General features: G+C 44.2%; 1 protein-coding gene and 1 pseudogene across 1 annotated transcript in view; both read right to left on the bottom strand.

Moving 5' to 3' along the window:
• LOC113242036 (zinc finger protein 335) overlaps positions 1–19103 on the bottom strand; it is a 39143-nt gene that overhangs the window by 7778 nt on the left and 12262 nt on the right. The window contains exons 4-9 of the mRNA XM_048222859.2: positions 16731–16802; positions 15196–15322; positions 12814–12927; positions 11299–12295; positions 5338–5517; positions 1089–1173 (exon numbers count right to left, since the gene is read on the bottom strand). Coding sequence (XP_048078816.1) covers positions 1089–1173; positions 5338–5517; positions 11299–12295; positions 12814–12927; positions 15196–15322; positions 16731–16763 — 1536 coding nt within the window. The 5' untranslated portion in view covers positions 16764–16802. The remainder of the gene's footprint in view (positions 1–1088; positions 1174–5337; positions 5518–11298; positions 12296–12813; positions 12928–15195; positions 15323–16730; positions 16803–19103) is intronic.
• Positions 1961–15285, bottom strand: LOC123002170 (60S ribosomal protein L23a-like; annotated as a pseudogene).

The following is a 19103-nucleotide window of genomic DNA, read 5'->3' as shown; positions in this document are numbered from 1 at the left end:
GTTCTTACCTATGTGTCTTCTTTTATGTCTCAATGAGGAAGAGAAAAGAATACAGCACCAGAAGACATATGGAATAGAAAAGACATGGTTTTAATGACGTAAGGGCACTGAATATTTGACGTAAGAGGTACAGGTCTGAAGGGCACCTGGGTGGCTCAGTCAGTTAAGTGACTCTTGATCTCACGGTTGTGAGTTCAAGCCCTGCGTTGGGCTCCACACTGGAGACTACTTAGGAAAAAAAAAAAGTAGAAGATGGGGCACCTGGGTGGCTCAGTCAGGTAAGCGTCTGCCTTTTGCTCAGGTCATGATCTCCAGGTCCTAGGATCGAGCCCCACGTTGGGCTCCCTGCTCAGCGGGGAGCCTGCTTCTCCCTCTCCCTCTGCCCTCCCTCCTTCTCATGCTGGATTTCTCTCTCTCAAATATATAAATAAAATCTTAAAAAAAAAAAAAAAGAGGTACACGTTGTGACCTGAGGGATGAAACTCTTGGTGATGGCCTCATGTCCTCACATCCATGGCAGAGCCTCCAAACTTCAGGGACACTGTTATTAGCCTCAATTTTTTTAAAGTATAAAAGAATTAGATGAGATGATCTTTAAATTCCCTTTCAGCTCTAACATTCATGGATCCATGAGGTCTCAGCCTGAACAACTGATTCTCAAATCAAGGGAAGATCCGCGATAAGTATACGAGGAACAGAAGATACTTTTTAGAACTAAAACTGGGGAAAAAAAGATAAAAAATACGGTGACCCTCTGAAAGGAATATAACATTCCAGACTAGAAGATTCAGAATTTTTACATTCTCATGAAAGTTCTCTAAGCACTCCCCGAGCTCACTGCTAAGGGCAGAGCTGCCTCAATCCTCTGCCCCCCAACCATTACAAAACACATGATGGGGCCAGTCGCCAAGACATTACGAAGGGCCATTCAGAAGGAAGATCCCTACAGCTGTGTTGTATGGTGAGAAAGAAGAGAATCTGAAGCCAGCAAACGTAATAGTCTTCTCTACAGAGCCCAACTTCTACCATAATGGGATGAATCTCCAAGGCTTGCAAAGAAGCTCCTGACTGAAGAAAGTCCAACTCACCTGCCGTCTGGCTGTTAGAGGCACAGCTGCCATTCTCTCCTCTTCTATGTTCTCTTGGAAAAGGCCCAGGCCAGAGTTGGCAGAGCTAGAGAAGGAAACATGGAAGAGACCAATCCCATTTTGTAGTTCTCTGACCCAGGCTAAAAATCTCTATGTATCAATTAGATATGAAACAGCCCTTACTCTCATACTCTACAAAGAGCAAAGCAAGCCTAGGAGTAAATTCACCCTTTCCCAGGAGATGGAAATTATGGATATTGCCACAATGCTGTTCCTGAGTCAGCAGCTTCCTGGGAACAGAACCCAAATCAGAAAACTATTAAAAAATCAAAAAGTTTACAATGAACTTAATTTTTACCCCATTTTATAAATCTATAATAAGCATTGTAGTCTGTAGTATTTGACATTAATAAGCAATTTAATAATCAATTTGATTTTCAAATTCAAGATGACTAGGAGAAATGTTTATACTAACATTTTTTAAAAAGCAAATGTGAAGCCTATATGATCAAGAATAAAAAAAAAAAGTAAAAGTGAATTAGTGTATTAGTCAAGTTTTATTTAGTTCTAAAGGACCAGAAATACGTTCAAGCCAGCTCAGGTGTTATTTTTAGGGTACAGTGGGCATTATAAGGATATTGTAATTAAATAGCATCTAGGCCTCATGACATCTGTGGCCCCTACTGGGATCTCAAGAGCACTGGCCTCCTGTCCTAATTCCTTCCTGGTTGCCAAAGGTCCCTAAGTACGGGTTCAAGAAAGTGACTGGGTCTCACCCAACCAAGAAATGGAGTCAGACACCAGATTCTAGAAATTCCAGCCAGTTTCTTTAGGGTCATTTTGTTGTTGTTGTTCGAGTCATTTTTTAAAAGTTTGTTTATTTTTTAGTTTATTATTTCTACACATAACATTGGGCTTGAACTCACAACCCTGAGATGGAGAGTTGCACACTCCTCCAACTGAGCCAGCCAGGCACCTCTGTTAGTCATTTTTAAAGTTTCCACAGAACTAGGAGGCTATATGCAAAATGACACCCAGCTATTCAATGGTGAGTCCAGGACTAAATACAATTGCTTCTCCAGCAGGAGAAGCAGGGCAGTAGGACCAGCCAGGATGGACTGACTGACCACTGCCACTACAGCATTGGCTGGCGTCACAGAAGACCATGGGAAATAAAGGATTAGCGAGAGAGCTAGGGTATCCAGAGTGTAATGGTTACCTGCAGAGGCAGATAGGCCCCACCCAGTTTGGTTCCAATATTGAGAATGATGATACCACACACACAAACACAGACTGAGGGTATGAAAAGGTTTATTACTTACGTAACTGAGGTCTCTGGGAGAGACCAGGGCAGCGCTCTCAAGCAGGTCCAAAATGGCTTGAGAGAGTGAGGGAAGGAGACTGGCCTGGGTTTTTACTGTGGTTAGGGCCAGGGTGAGTGTTCCCACGTGCCCACAGGAAGGGGCTTCTGCGATCTGGATTTCTTGCCAATGCCCAGGGAGAGAGCATTCAGGCGTCCTTATCAGCTTGTCCAGGTGTGGAACACAAGGGGAAGAAAGGGTGAGTCTTAAAAGCTCTCAGCAGTCAAATATCAAAAAGCGAAGGCAGACTACACAGAGTAACTATACATCTGGAACAGGATGAAGAAAATCTGTCTTCTTCTCTCTAATCCTACTCATCTCTGGGCCTGATATGGAGACAACCTGTGACATAACAGTACCTGGAAGACATGAGAGATAATAATATTCTCAAGAGAAAGATTCATTCACCTGACAGAAGTTTTATTCAGGGAATCTGAAAAACCCTTCCAGGAGTGGAGTCAGGAACAATGGTCTCTCCAAGTTGCCCACAGAGAATGCTAGAACAATATTCTGTCAGGGTTTTATTACAAAGGCTGTTGCAAGATGGAGTCAGCACCAGTAGGGAGGACAGAAGAGTAGAAAAAGAAAGAGGGTAAAGAGATCCATTAGTGCTCATCTGAGGCTGATCCTATGTAATACAATCCAGACGATCCAGTGGGATAAATCCTTTTTGGCACCATCTTCTGGATTCCAATTATGGTTGTGAACTACTACCAATCAGATTTTATTTTTTTCATGAACAGACTTGTGTACCCCGCTGGACACTGAAGGATAATGGTGCTGCACATCTTTATCTCTTGCTCTTAAGATCTCTACATAGAGAACCTGGGTATGCCATCTTGGACATTGAGGATGGCCAATAGCAAGATTATATTTATAATTTCTGTGTATGCAGGCCATCTGACATGTGCTTGGAGGTGACAAATGAGAATGGTGCTGAAACAAAGGGTGCAAGCCATCAAGGGCTAAATGGGTCTTGCATCTCTTCAGTCCCCAGGAGAATGTTCTCAGAGTTCTCAGAGGAATGTTCTCAGAAAATTGTCCTCTATACAGATAAGTTTCAATGAGGTCTTTAACTCCCAGCCCTCCTGGGCTTACTGATCTAACACCCACAATTAACTGGCCATGGTCTCTTTGTCTCCTACTTAGAATTTTCAAGGCCCTATTGGTTGTTAGCCATTGAGAGACTACTGACCTTAGATCATGTTTCTACCTCTTGTCCACTCCACCATTCCCAAGGAGCACAAAGAGCAGTTCTCAGAGAAAGGGACTATAGCCAGGACAGGCCTACTACTCTACATAAAGTAATTTTCTTAGTAGTCCTATTTCAAGGTGAGTGACAGGCACCAAGCAGCGGCTATTATTCTGTCTCTTCAGCTCTGCCAACACTTTACGCTTTTCAAGGAAATAGCTTTACCCACATCCATACAATAATAAAAACTGACTCTATTTCCTGGCTAAAGCTGATTGACATCTGAACCAATTAGTCTTTCCCATGGAATTTTGCAAGTGGAACCAAGCAAAAGAGGTCAGTCTCTTCTCATGAGGCTCCACTTGAGAGCATGAAAACTTGGGAGCCCTCGACAGTCACATGTTGTCAAGCCATCTGAGAGCAGAAAAAGCCAGCCAGCAGTGACTGGGAAATATGAAACATAAGTACATACAGAAGCAGAGGCAAGGGGTTAAGACAGAGTCCTGAATTTATTTTGTCCCCAGTTCCAGTTTACACACCTGTAGTCTTTTCTTTGGGGCTCCATGAGCTAACCAAGTATCCTCAAAATGAATCCCCCTCATACTAGTTTGAGCTAGGTTTCTGTAATTTGCTACCTAAGACAGGTAGCAAAGGCAAGCTTCTACCTTCCTCACCTGAGGTTTCATTTTTCATTTTCTGCCACCAGACCTCTCCTCTGAAGAGCTCTTTGGAGTCCTGCAGGCACACAGAGGACACAGCATCCATCGTGCCTCACAGAACCAAAAGGTGATATTAATCTTAAGATGCCCACCAGTGTCATTAAAATAAGCTATGGGCATTTCCAGTCAAGCCTATAAACTCTTTTCCAATCTACAACCAAATGGATCAACATCACCAAACAAAGAGTCAGGGTCTTTATCTTTGGAACTCTCAGATTTCTGATTCAATCACCCAGTATATACGTATCTTTGTATCTTTATCTTTCCAAGTAGGTGGTAAATCTTGGGAGCCACATCTTGCTTTCCTCCCACTAAGAAAGCTACTTCAACACAGTTAGTACTCAAAAACTATTTGCAGACTAACTGAAATACCAAGTTTTGCACGAAAGTCTGGATGGCGTTGTAAGGCAGCACTCAGAAGAGAGAGCGCCACTGGGCAGCTCCAACAAGCCGGGTGTAAGAGGTTGAAACGCCTGGCCCTGGCCCAGGGAACAGAGAGAAATGAGCAACTGAGGTGCTTTCCGGGAAAGATGGGCCAGCAGGTTTCCGCGGAGTCAGTTCAATCCTGGTGCACTGAACCCTTACCACGGGTAAGCACGGGAAGGACCGCAAGGCGAGCTTCGGAAAGGAAGGCCAGGGGAGGAAATGCGCCATTCAACCCGGGAGATACGCACCGCGGAGCGCAGCCCTGCGCGCCCCAGAGTACGTCATCGCACACTCCGGGCCCAGGCTAGCGACATCTCACTTCACCTCAAACACTTCTTCATCCTGAGTTGCGCGGGGCCTGCCCCTGGCGCCTCCTCCCCTGCCCCGCAGCAGGTCCGATCAAGGTCAGCCTGGGGGTAGGGGCCAGGGATAGTTCGAAACACCCCATTTCGGTTCCACGCTCACGTCACCGCGCCTCGCATCCCTCCTTCCTTCCCGGTCCTTCCCTCCCCCGGCCGCCGCTCCCACCACACCCGACCCCTGTTCCTCACCTTGGGTGCCAACCGGCTCGCGGCGGCCCCGCAAGGACCAAGTACCACGGAGCGCCTGCGCACAGTGCCCTCAGAAAACTACGATTCCCAGAAGGCCGCGGGCGTAGCGGAAAACCCGAGGCCCAGCCCGTTTTCGGAGGCCCCGCCCCCTTAGATACCAAAGGGGTACTCGAATGCGTCCTTCAAAAGGTGGAAGGAGACATTTGGAGTAAAAATGAAGGGAGGCAGAGGAATGAAGAACCAAAGCTGTCCCCTGGCCCTGTTCTCCTGCCCCGGGCGAACCCCTACCGCGGATGCCTCTGTTTATAGGCAGCTTTCTATCCAGTTCTCCAGGAGGATATTTGTAACCTCTGAGCTCCTCAGGCACCTGCTACTTCATCTTCTCCCCCACTTTCGGAATGGGGTGGAGTGGAGGAAGCATCAGACAGAATTCCCATATTTGCTGTAATCAGATATGCAAATTTGCCTTGCCTTACGTCCATTCCACTGCCCTCTCCAATTATAAAAATAAACAAGAGCTACACCTGGGCTTTGCAATTAATTATATCAGTTAATAAAGTCCCTTTAGGCTTAAGCAAATTGAAGAAGAATTTTCTGTCCCCTGTACCTGAAGGCATCCTGATACGTGTTCGCATCTCTCACATTTTAAAAGAAGTATTCACTTAGTCTTACATCCCCTTCCAACTACCAACCTTGACCTCTCCTTCTCAAAGCAAACTACTCAGCACTGAGGATATTTGCTATTTTTATCTTCCACTCCCCACTCATTCCTTAACCAAATTCATTCCAATATGGCTTTGGCGCCACCATCCAGGTTACTGACAAACACCGGGGGAGGAAGTGTTAAAGCTTTCTCTCGCCCTCCACCCATGATGAAAAAAATTTGTATTTAGATTTAGCCAGCTAGACTCAGTTTAGAAGGTCCCAATTTTGTTGGCAACATCCAAAGCATCATAGTCAGGAGCCAGTTGAACGTATGCCTTCTTCTCTCCATCAGGCCTGATCAGGGTGTTGACCTTGTCCCCGTCAATGTTACAGAGCTTCTCCCCGGCCTATTTGATCTGGTGCTTGTTGGCCTTGACATCCACAATGAACACAAGTGTGTTGTCTTCTATTTTCATGACTGACTCCATAGTCAGGGGGAACTTGATGATGGCATTGTGGTTAACCTTGTTTCTCCTGGGGGCACTCTTTGGAGGATATTTGGGTTGCCTTCGGAGACACAGTGTCTTGGGCTGTGGGAATGTAGGTGACATGCGGATCTTTTTTCTTTGTGACTGTGGACGCCTATTCAGCACCGCTTTCTTGGCCTTCAAAGCCTTTGCTTTGGCTTCTGCTTTGGGTGGGTCAGGGTTTTCCTTCTTTGCCTTTGGTGCCATCTTTGTGAAAAGGCTAACGCTTTGTCTTTCTTGATCACTTGGCAACACTGAATACTTTTTCACGATTCTCTTTCTTGAAACTATTTCCTGTGACCCTGCTCTCACCACTGTTTCTCTTACCTCTCTATTCCCTTCTATTCCCTCTCCTTTTATGGGCTCTTCCTCTCTTCATGCCTGTTAAATCTCAGTGTTCTTCAAGGACCTATCCTAGATCCTAGTCTCTTCCTACAGCACACTTTCATAAGCTATTTCCCACCACTCATATGGTTTCAGATATCCATATATCTGAGATCACTCTTTTCAGCTTCAGTCTTGCCTACAGAACATTCCCACATATATCTGGATATTTCACGAGCATCTCAAGCTCAGTATATTCAAATGAGCTCACTCTCTACCCTCATTCCAAACCTTGGGTGCACTACCTCATATTCCCTTGGCCCAAATTTTACCCCAACCATGTTGCAGCAATCACTTTTGCACAAACATCATCAGATAAACCTTTGCTTCAGTTGTACCCCACTCTTGTCACTTTCCTCCCTGGAATTAGTCTCTGACTATGCCATGGGGGATGACTACAGAAACCCCGGGTGTTCATGCAGCAACACTTAACCAATGGGGGATGGGAGCCAGTAGATAAATGCTCCCCACTTCAAGGGCAGACAATTCTGAGGTTCATTCAACATGACTCCCCAGGTCCCGGTGGGACTGAGCCTCAGTTGCCCATAGCAGTGACCAACTTAATTACAAACTGTTTATTGGCTTCTTGTCCTTCTCTTTTTAACAGATACTGTCATTAGTGTAATTAATAACTTCATTATTTTATTTAAATTTTGCTTTATCAAATTATGGTATGCAAAAAAATATCTCAGGGGCAGGCCAATAAAAGTAAATTGCTAGCATGGTAGGTGAAGTTAAATTTATACTGCTGTTGGGGGATGGGTATAGAAAAGAATGTGTTAACTAGATCAGTGGCTACATTAACAGTCAAAGGGCAACTTACAGCTACCTTCCAATACAGAAACAAGGTGAAGTATGGAACTAGCTACAGCTGACTCCACTTCATTAGCTTTTCTGTAGTATCAGAGATAGTTAACTTCCAGGATCTAGCTTTTTGACCAGACAAATCAAGGAATCAGAAAGGAAATGGTGGAACAAATCACTTCCACGTCCTCCAACTTCATCATCACGGCTGTAATTTTCCTCACTGTTTTATGTTGACAATTGTGGAGTGGTGGGGGAGCTTTAGTGGCTTCTACTGGGCACATCCATTGCCAGCACCCACTCATGCTTTGCCCATTCTAATAGAATATCCTCCTCCCTCCAGAATCATAATAAATGGATTCTAATATCCTGCTCAGAAAAAGGTGAAATGATCACACAAAGTATCTTTTATCTTTCACTAACTGGCAACCTTAGATACTTCCTCCTCCTATCCTGGTTGGGTTGTTAAAGGTTCATAAATGACATCTCTTCCCCACCTGAGATAACAAAAGATCCAAAGAGCACAAAGGAGTCAGGCACACAGAGATCAAAGCAGCTGTTTTGAGATCTGTTAAAAATGTGTCTGAGGGATGCTAACAACAGGCTTCCCAGGCTTGGGCCCCACTTGACCTACTGGAAGCAGAAGACTGCCTTCCACAGGTGCAGAGTGCTTGCCACATGGCCAGAAGCAAGCGTCCCTCCAACATCTCCAATGATCGAAATAATCCCTTTATCTCTTCCCTCTGAAAGCTCCTGATGGCTATCCAAAACTGTGCTGTTCAATACCCTAGCTGCTAGCCACAGGTGGCTACTGAGCACTTGAAATGTGGTTAGTTTGAATTTGAAATGTGCCCTAAATACAAAGTAAAGATTTAGTTTTTTAAAAAAGGATGTAGGGTATCTCAATAATTTTTATATTGATCATATGTTGAAATAACCCTGCATGAACATTTTAAATATTTGAATTAAATTCAAATATTGAATGAAATATTAAAATTAATTCCACCAGTTTCATTTTCAATTTAAAAAATATGGCATACTACCAATTTGACCAATTTTTTATTCCAAGATTTGATACTACTAATGATCATTTACTAAGCTAAAACCTCAAAATTTAAGGCCTCCAGTACTGCATGCCCTCTTGGAAGGTATCAGTTAAAAGGGAAAATGAGCCTTCCCTCAGAATTTTTAGTAGGAGGCAGATTAGTACTTCACGTTTCTAAAATTGCTCGCCAAATTTAAAAAGGGAATAAAGGGAAACTATCCAATTTATGTCCCCATTCTGTTTCACTTTCACTTGTCACCGTCCTCAAAACTCCATTAGTATTCTGAAATTGCCGCACTCTCATCTGGCTGGCAATGGCAGAATATCTTGGGGGAGTACTTGATTCTCAATTTACTTTTAACAAGGGAATAAATTAAAGATTCAGAACCCTCAGATACAGTCATCGGTCAAAAGTTTGTCAACAGTCCCTTTTATTTTCTACTTGACATTATTAAATAACACCAGATATTATCCACTCTGATATATCAGATTCTGCACTCTCTGAAGTGTTTTTCAAGTTGCTTCAAGAGTCCACACGTGAAAAGTCTTTCCTGTCACTTATCTGCTTTAAGAAAGGTGGACAAATAGGGTTGTTAGTAGTTTGGGGGGGGGGTCTGTTTGGCAATCCATTTTCTTAAATCTGACTTTACCTCTCAGAAGAAATGCATCTTGGTCCGCTGGGATTCACGCAGGTAAGCTAAATTCCAGACAGCCTTTAGAATCAAGTCGTCTTCCGGGCTTCACCTCAAGCAACTAGGGAGGGAATGCAGATGCCTAGAGTCAAAGCTGCCTCGTGCCTGACCTTTAATAAAATAAAAATATAGGGCTTGGCCCAGGGCATAGAAGAGTTTTAGGAGTCAGAACTTCAAGTTCAGTGATGTGGAATCACATCAAGGCAGTCCTTAAATATTCAGAGAAGCTTTCATTAAACAGGGAGCTATTTTAGGTCTTGAGTAAGGCAATGATGAGCAGGAAGGGGTCATTTAGAAAGACTGGTCTAGGGGCGCCTGGGTAGCGCAGTCGTTAAAAGCGTCTGCCTTCGGCTCAGGGCGTGATCCCGGCGTTCCGGGATCGAGTCCCACATCGGGCTCCTCCGCTGGGAGCCTGCTTCTTCCTCTCTCTCACTCCCCTGCTGTGTTCCCTCTCTCGCTGGCTGTCTCTCTGTCACATAAATAAATAAAAAATCTTTAAAAAAAAAAAAAAAAAAAGACTGGTCTAAGAGTAATGTGCAAAATGTCAGTAATGTGCAAAATGTAATTTATGACAGAAGCTTGTGATGTTACCCAAATATTGAGGTGCTTGTTTACTTTCCTAGCCTCTGGTGCTGGGTTCTGGTTTATGAGATGTGGACACGAGTGATGGCCCTTAAAAATATCCTAAAATACCTATCACTTTCGTGATAACCTTAGAGGTAACATGTTCTAAATGACGAAGATCGAGGAAGACGGACTGCCTCACATCAGATTTTATGTGAGACAGGAATCTTCAGCTGGGGACTTACTTATTATGGCACTTAGCACACCCCAGTTCAACAATGAAGAGGGAAGAATTCAAATTAGGAAATGACTACCACAGTAATGGGAGCCTGAGAGGATAAAGGTGTAGGCTAGACAGAAAATTCAGAGAAAGGATGTACATCCAAGAGGTGTTTTAAATAGAGAGAACTTGGTAAGTAGAGAAGTCATTAATTCAGATAAATATTTATTGAGCACCTATTATGTGCAAGGCACTGTGTGAGATGCAAAGACACATAAGTCATGCCTCCAAGTGCTTACAATCTAGTTGAGGAGATAATAGATGTACAGAAATTATTAAACAAACCATATAGCATAATGCTTAAGAGAAGAGACTTTGAAGGTAGACTTGTACTCAAGGATTAGCTTCACCTTTCACTAGCTGTGTCACTTTGGGCAAATTATTTAAAACCTCTCAACTTTAGCTTTCTCATCTGTAAAATGAAGATAGTAACAGTACCTACTTCTACTTCATAGGGCTGGTGAGAGGACCAATAATCTACTCTTTGTCAAACTCTCCGCTGAGTGCTTACCCCATAATAAGCGCTCAATAAGTGCTAGCTAGTAGTAGTAGTAGTACTCGTAGTAGTAGCAGTAGTAGTAGGAAGGAACCTAAAAGCTGGGACACAAAGAACAAGGTCGGTGCCCAAAATAGCTCCCAGAGAAAGGGACGCAGCTACAGAAAGAACTGTTCAGGAAACAACAGTGCTGCTCCAATTTTGCCTTCCCTCCTGTTCGAGCCTCCAGTTATTAAAGTGCAGTGATACCTGGGGCCTCAGACAAGAGGTGTGTCTGAGGATCACCTCCTAACATTTATCCTGTTGTCTGACAAACTTCCGCACAATGTTGACCCTCTAGAGTCACATCTTAACTTCCGGCATCCCTCATCAGTTCTATGACCCGGTAGGTAGAGAATGTTTATTCACACTGTAGTAGCCAGAATAGGTAGAATGCTCAAAGAATGGATTTGCTTATGATGGGGAAGACCTGTCTTGAGTTTCCGTGGAGGTCCTTTGACTAAAGCTTTTACCCAACTCAGTCTATTCCTTGTTTGGCATAACGCCGTTGATGTTGAATAACGGACGATTTAGAACTGAACACTTTCCCACACACGCTGCATTCAAAGGGTTTCTCTCCTGTATGCACCCTCTGATGTCTGGTAAGCCGGCATCTCTGGCTAAAGGCTTTCCCACATTCGGTGCACTCGTATGGCTTGTCTCCAGTGTGAATCTTCTGATGCTGTGTAAGAGATGAGCGGTCAAAGAAAGCTTTCCCACACTCGCTGCACTGATAGTGAGGCTCTCCAGTGTGAGCCTTCTGATGTCTGTTCAGTGATGAGACACCGTAGAAGGCTTTCCCACACTCATTACATTCATAAGGCTTCCTGCCAGTGTGGATGAGCTGATGTCGAGTAAGAATACTTTTCTGGCTAAAGGCTTTCCCACACTGAGTACATTCATACGGGCTTTCTCCGGTATGGATTCTCTGGTGTCGCGTAAGGGATGAACGGTCAAAGAAGGCTTTTCCACACTCACTGCATTTAAAGGGCTTCTCTCCAGTATGAATTCGCTGATGCACAGTTAGGGACGACCGGTCGAAAAAGGCCTTCCCACACGCGTTGCATTCGTAGGGGCTCTCCCCAGTGTGAGACATCAGGTGTCTACTGAGACTGCTCCTGTGACTGAAGGCCTTCCCACATTCGTGACAGTCATAGGGCTTCTCTCCAGTGTGAGTCCTCTGGTGCCGGATAAGGGATGAGTGGTCAAAAAAGGTCTTCCCACAGTGGCTGCATTCCTGGTCTCTCTCTTTAGTGAGAATTTTCTTGAGAGGAGTAGACCCTTGCTGCAAGCTTTCCTTCCGGCAAAGGGACTTCTTACAGGCCTGGACGGCAGGGCTCTCCTTCCCTGCTTCCGGCTCACCCTCCAGTGCATGGGCTTCAAATTTAGGACACACAGGAACTTCTCCTCCAAGCTTTCCCCTCGCTGTTCCTTCTGATTCTTCTTCTGAAGCACCATGAATCTCAGGCTTAGTCCCCCAGTCTGGAACGGACAGAAAATACAGCTGCAGTTTCTTTCCTGGGCTAGGAAATACTACAGCACAAAGAAGAGATGGTACAGTAAATCTGAACAGTAGTGCACGGTGACCGGCCTGCTGGCTCCCACACACAGTTGTTCGCGCTGGGAAAAGCCTGAGACTTGGAAAGGGAACAGAACTGACAGTGGACAGCTCAGAAGAGAGAAGACTTTCCACTGGGAGTGTGGCCAGGATAATTAGGAGAGTATGTGAAGTGAGAGGTTGGGGGGATGGTGAACAACAGGAATAGCAAAGTGTGAATGGGCAACATGACAGATCTGACAGAATAATAACGTTTGGTGGATAGAGATGAGTAACACTTTCAGGTGTGGAGAAAAAGATGAAAGCTGGTGGGTGACAGAGAATAAACACTAAAGCAGAAGATGTGAATGTGAGAAAAACGTGGTACCCAAGCCTCCTTCCCACACACCCAAATAACAACCACAAAACAGAACTCTGCCCTGCCCTCTTCATACACAGTTACCTAGAGAGACATTCTCTGGACATTCTCTCTCCTCAGATCTGTGAAGATCAACTATCCAAGGCTCATCCCCTCTCTTCAACTGAAAAATGACATCAGGTCGAGGAACTGGAAGTCCTGCTCAGGGAGAAGGAGACAAGCCACGTATGTGATGAAAATACGCAACTATTCCAAAGCTTAAACCCAAACTCTAAGTCTTTCTGAGAGAAAATGGAAAGGCAGAAGGTGCACGCCAGGAACGCAGAATACAAAGTAAAGCACAAGGATGTGGGAAGCTCAGAATGGAGGTGAAGACTGAGGTTCTAAAAAGGAACAAGTAGCACTTGGTCAAAAAGTTGATCAAATCCATTTGAATTAATGTGTTTATTCTCCCCGCTGAAGTGAATGGGATGTCATAGCTTTAGCACTGGTAGGATGCTGGGAAAGAGTCCCGGGCTCAGGGAAGATAAGAATGAAAACAGATCGGGGCGCCTGGGTGGCGCAGTCGTTAAAGCGTCTGCCTTCGGCTCAGGGCGTGATCCTGGCGTGCTGGGATCGAGTCCCACATCGGGCTCCTCTGCTGGGGGCCTGCTTCTTCCTCTCCCACTCCCCTGCTGTGTTCCCTCTCTCGCTGGCTGTCTCTCTGTCACATAAATAATAAAATCTTTAAAAAAAAAAAAAAAAAAAAAAAAAAAAAGAATGAAAACAGATCATCTTGAGTAAAAACGTGTAATTTTGTTTGTTGGTTTACCCTTTAGTGTTAAGCTTTTATTTACACAGTGGGTCATGTTCGTTGTAGGAAAACTAGAGGTAAGGAGAAACAAAAAGAAAAATCACCTTTTGTACTTTGTATTCATTTTTTCCTTCTATTCATTTTGAAACTGAAAGATACCTATACATACATTCTGTTAAAAACTGGGTTATAAAATAATGCTGATTTATACACTTGATTTTTGTCACATAATAAACCTAAAATATCATTTTATTTCAATTAGCACAGATCTACGTCACAACTTTAATGGCTACATAATGTTAATTGTATGGAATAATCTAATTTACTTTATCTCCTGCTGACAGACATTCAGGCTGTTTTTACTGTTTTGCTATTAACAGACAATGATGTGATGAACATTTTTGTGTCCCTGGGGCTGCTGATCCTATTATTTGCTTGGGATGAATTTCCACAAGTCAATCTATCCATTTTTGGTTATTTAAGGAAATAGAATCCATCCTAGAAGTGGTCTTGAAGTCTAAACTTCCCTTGTATGGGGGCCCCCAACTTGGGAAAGAGAAACACTTTCTTATTGGGTCCAAGGATCACCTATGTGGTTGTATGCTGATCATCTGCTGACCCATTGGCCACATCCATTGCCTCCCTGTGGCTTCCTGTTTCCGATCTTAGGAATTTTATTTTCCCCAATATTTTATCCCACCAAAGTCTGTGACAAAGACTCAGCAGTCTCCCTTAGTGCTCCCTGAACATTCTATCCTGTTTTTCCTCTTTGGCCTATTTAAATTCTTGACCTGCCTCATATAAAATCTGCAGTGTGACTCCTTTGACTCCCACCTGCTGCTTGTTTTACACCTGTTTCTGAATCTGCATGCTCTCTCAGTCTCTTATTCTGGAAGCTCCTGAGAGTTTGTCATGACGTAGAGAAGCCCAACCTTTACTTCTCACGAATATCTCACACCAGCATTCTTTTTTTTTTTTTTTTTTTTTTTTTAAGTAAGCTCTACACCCAATGTGGGGCTTAAACTCACAACCCAGAGACCAAGATCGCATGCTCTACCGACTGAGCCAGCCGGGCGCCTCTATCAGCAGTCATTCTTGATTTTCCCTTTGTCACACAAGTCTCTATAACTGCAAAGTGCCTTCTGTGGGCCTCTCTCTAAGACTGCACTTAAGATAAATATTCAAAATCAAACACCTTTCTAGTGACCTACTCTGAGGCACAGCCTTGTATTTCTACACCCACACTGGAAACACTTCTCTCTCCCCTCCTCTGCTTGTCTGAGGAGAAATTTTCTCTCAACAAGATGGCGCCCTCAGTCCTCTGGATGGAGCTGACTGATGAGCTGGGGGAGGAATTGGACATACGTAACTCAGCTTCTTCTGTTTGCCCTCCCCCCTCTGGAGAGGGGCTCCTCTGTATTGTAGGGACAGGCTGCTGAGCAAGGGAGGCTGGGGCTGTACAACCTGCCAATGGCTCAGAAAGCAATTCTGACCCATGCTGAGGTTCCAGATTAAGAAGCCCACTGTTGCTATACACCTACGCCATACCTTCTACTCCTCTACCTAGTCTCTCAGTGCTTCAGAACTCAGGAGGGAGAAGTATCATTTATTGGCCCCTCAAACCCCCATTAACACAGTACAGAGTCTAACTTCTTATGGGAAGCTCTCCTTACCCAATGAGACAATGATCTTATAGTTTTCCAGCATCACCTCCTTGTAGAGGTCCCTCTGAATAGGGACTAGATGCCTCCACTCTTCATCTGTGAAAATCACGGCCACATCTTCGAATGTTACTGATTCCTGGAAACACAATCACATTGTCCCTTACTCATAACCCTTCTCTTTATATGGACCAGACAAAACAGTTATAAAGATGACAGCCCTGAGGTTGTGGAAGGAGGATAAGTGAAATGGTTCTGAGAAAGTAGGGCTTTGAAGCACTTGGGGGAAATTGGCATAATTCCCTGAGGCATGAAGTTCTTGGTCATACTTCTTATATTCACAGCTAAGCCTGTGAATTTTAGGGGCTCTTTTTTCATACTTACAGATAATTTCCAAGAACAGAACAAAGAATGCCTATGTACCCTTCACCCAGCTTCCCCAAATGTTAACATTTTCCGTATTTGCTTTATCCTTCTGTCTCTCTCAGTATATACACATTCTCCTATCTTTTTCCTGAACTCCTTGAGAGTAACTTACAAACACGATGCCTCTTTACTCATATTTTGTTCATATTTTGTAAAAACAAGGATATTCTCTTATATAATCACAGTATAATTATGAAAGTCAAATAAATATCATTGATATCATACTATAATCTACAACCTTATTCAAATTCCGCCAATTACCTGTGTGTGTTTTTATTTAACAAATCATTTAAATGATGGTGTTGATTAGGTTGTCCTTCGGATCCCCTCATTTCATGCTAATGCTCTGTGACTATATAAGACTGCATCTTTTTTTTTTTAAGATTTTTTTTATTCATTTATTTGACAGAGAGACAGCAAGAGAGGGAACACAAGCAGGGGGAGTGGGAGAGGAAGAAGCAGGCTCCCAGAGGAGGAACCTGATGTGGGGCTCGATCCCAGAACACCGGATCATGCCCTGAGCTGAACGCAGATGCTTAACGACTGAGCCACCCAGACGCCCCAAGACTGCATCTTTAACCCCAATCCTAAAACCCCAGATGAGTCTCCAGTGTGCCTGCTGTAGCTCTAAGCCAGAGCATAGAATTCAAAACTCTGGGTCCATGGGCAGATGGGGCAAGCCCCGTATCTCTACCCACTCTCTCTCTTCGGGACTCTTCACCTCACTGAGGGCCTCTTCAGCAAGTGTCATATTCCCCAGCCTAACCCAACACTTCCTGGAATACTTGGGGTCTGCTCTCAGATGGATGAACTGAAGGGAAGTCAGGACTAGAACTGTTCCCCAAACCATCCAAGCCGACATGTACCATCATTTTTTAGGCAAAAGCTCTCAGAGCCAAGGCCATGGTGGCCTTGTGCCTGGTGACAAGCTAATGGGCATATGTTCAAAGCAAGAAAAGGTCACTGAAGGATACCACAAGTCAAATGGGAAAGATGCATTCCCTCCAGAGCCATTCATTCACCTGGCGAGGTTTGACTGATGAAGCTCAGGGACAGAGAGAGAAAAGTGGTTACACTCTGGGGACTCACAGAGTATTTCAGACATACAAAGTCCACCTCACCTGGCATCTGGCAATTGGAGACACAGCAGCCATTCCCTCCTGTGTGCTCTCCTTGTAGAAAAGGGTAGAGTCCTAATAAGGAAGAGGTAGGGGATGAGAAAGACAGTATGAGAAAGACCAGTCTTGGTTTGTAGTTTTCTGACCCATAAAGCAAGAAATCTCCAAACACCAGTGAGTTATATACCCATTCTCTTCCTTAATGCCCTACAAAAAGTGAAGGCAAAACAAAGCAAGGGCAGGAACAACCCCACCCCAACCCAGAATTGGAGTGAAAGGCCACTGATATTGCTATTCAGGACACAAGGGGGTGGTTTGACCGTGATCCCAGAGAAAGAGTTTTGTTCCTGGGAATCAAGAACATATGAAGCTTCTGCTGTATTTATAAGTTCACATTCAATATTGCCCTGATGGTGACCAGATAAAAAGTCTGAGACGTTTTATATATGCTTTAAGGGGAAAATACCCCATTTGCAACCCTGTGCTAAAGGAGCAGCCCTTGGGCAGCCACGTTTTGTTCCACATGACGCTGTGTCTCATTCCTGGAGCCAGGATGACGTAGGCCTCAAGGAGGCAATGCACGGGCTGGCCAGCAGACTGAGATGTGATCAAGCTCGAAAAGGTGAAAGTGAACTAAGAAATGTCAGGACAACAGGTGGGCGATGAGCTAAAAGGCTATCATGAGAGATGGAAGTAGCCACAAGGATCAGGGGAGCCAAAGTTCGCAGGAAGCAGAACTCATGAGTCTGTGGGAGGCGTGACCTGGTAAGACCAGACATGGGCTGGGGGAAGAACAGCCTGGTCGCTTTAGTGGTGAAGCATTGGAGCAAAGACCTAAGAGTTTTTTACTGGCTTTGAAGTCCCTCAATTCATGCAGTACCACCCCTGGGCTCCCATTCGCATTTAGACCAGCCTTATTTATTCTTGGATTGACATAACACTCTAGCCTTCTTAGATTTGGTGTGAATCCTATCACTAAATCCTATCACCCCTTTACTTGAGTTAGCTGATTAGGTCTCAGTTTCCCACAGTCAAGAGTCTAATTAAACACAGTTAAGTCAAGCATTTCCAGGATTCATGAGTGGGATGGGAAGTGTGGTCCTGGGAAAAATGAGGCAAAGAGGTGGCCGATTACTCTCCTGCAGTCAAGAGCGTAAGTGTATTGATCCTTACTATTCACTCATCCATCCATCCCCCCAACATTTATTCAGCACCAACTATTTACACCAAACACAAAAGCTTTAGGACACTGTCCTTGTCCTCCAAAAGCTTATAGCTTAGAACATAGGAAAAACAGAGGCGCCTGGGTGGCTCAGTTGTTAAGCGTCTGCCTTCAGCTCAGGGCGTGATCCCGGAGTTCTGGGATCGAGCCCCACATCAGGCTCCTCCGCTGGGAGCCTGCTTCTTCCTCTCCCACTCCCCCTGCTTGTGTTCCCTCTCTCGCTGGCTGTCTCTCTTTGTCAAATAAATAAATAAAGTCTTAAAAAAAAAAAAAAGAACATAGGAAAAACAAGTAACCCAAATAACATGTCATTACAGGATGGATATGTACCATAAAGAGATACCCACAACAAACTATGAGAGTCCATCAGAGGCTTGCCTCACTCAGGAGGCTGTAGGCTCCTTGGCAGAAACGGGATATAAGGTAAGTTTTGATTTGGGGGAAGTGGAACATTCTAGGCAGGAAAAATACCAAGTTTTTAAAAAACGAGGAGGTGGGTCTTTCATGGAAAAGACTAACAACTGTAACTACTTTAGAATGGCAGAGGTCTAGGCTGTGAGCAGTGCTGTGGGGAAGTAGACAGAGACCAGCTAGATCAAGGACAGCTTTGTATGGTCCCATACATGGAAGAGGGACCACAGGCGTGGAGATCACTGAAGAATTTAAACATGGAAGTGTTATCATCAGATTTGTGTTTTAGAAAGATCACGGCAATCTCTATATAGGGCCTTGGAATATACATACTCTTTGGTTCACCAAATCTCTCTTAGGAGGTTGTCCTAAGTAATAAGTGAGAATATCCTTAGTTATCATTAACACTAAGCTTTATTGAGTGCTACATGGGCTAACTTTTTTTTTTATTAAAGATTTTATTTATTTATTTGGCAGAGAGTGAGACAGCACAAGCAGGCAGAGCAGCAGAAGGAGAGGGAGAAACAGGCTCCCTGCCAAGCAGGGAGCCTGACTCGGGGCTCGATCCCAGGACTCTGGGATCATGACTTGAGCCGAAGGCAGACACTTAACCATCTGAGCCACTCAGGCGCTACATGGGCTAACTTTATTATAAGCACTTTCCCTGTATTATCTCATTTAATCCTTATAGTACAGGAAAAATTTGAAATACCCTAAGTTTCTAAAACAGGAGATATGATTAA

Source organism: Ursus arctos, unplaced genomic scaffold (genome assembly GCF_023065955.2).
Source record: "Ursus arctos isolate Adak ecotype North America unplaced genomic scaffold, UrsArc2.0 scaffold_8, whole genome shotgun sequence".
In the NCBI taxonomy this organism is placed as follows: Eukaryota; Metazoa; Chordata; class Mammalia; order Carnivora; family Ursidae; genus Ursus; species Ursus arctos.
Note: the sequence above shows the minus strand (reverse complement) of the source record. Positions and strands in the feature narration are given on the sequence as shown.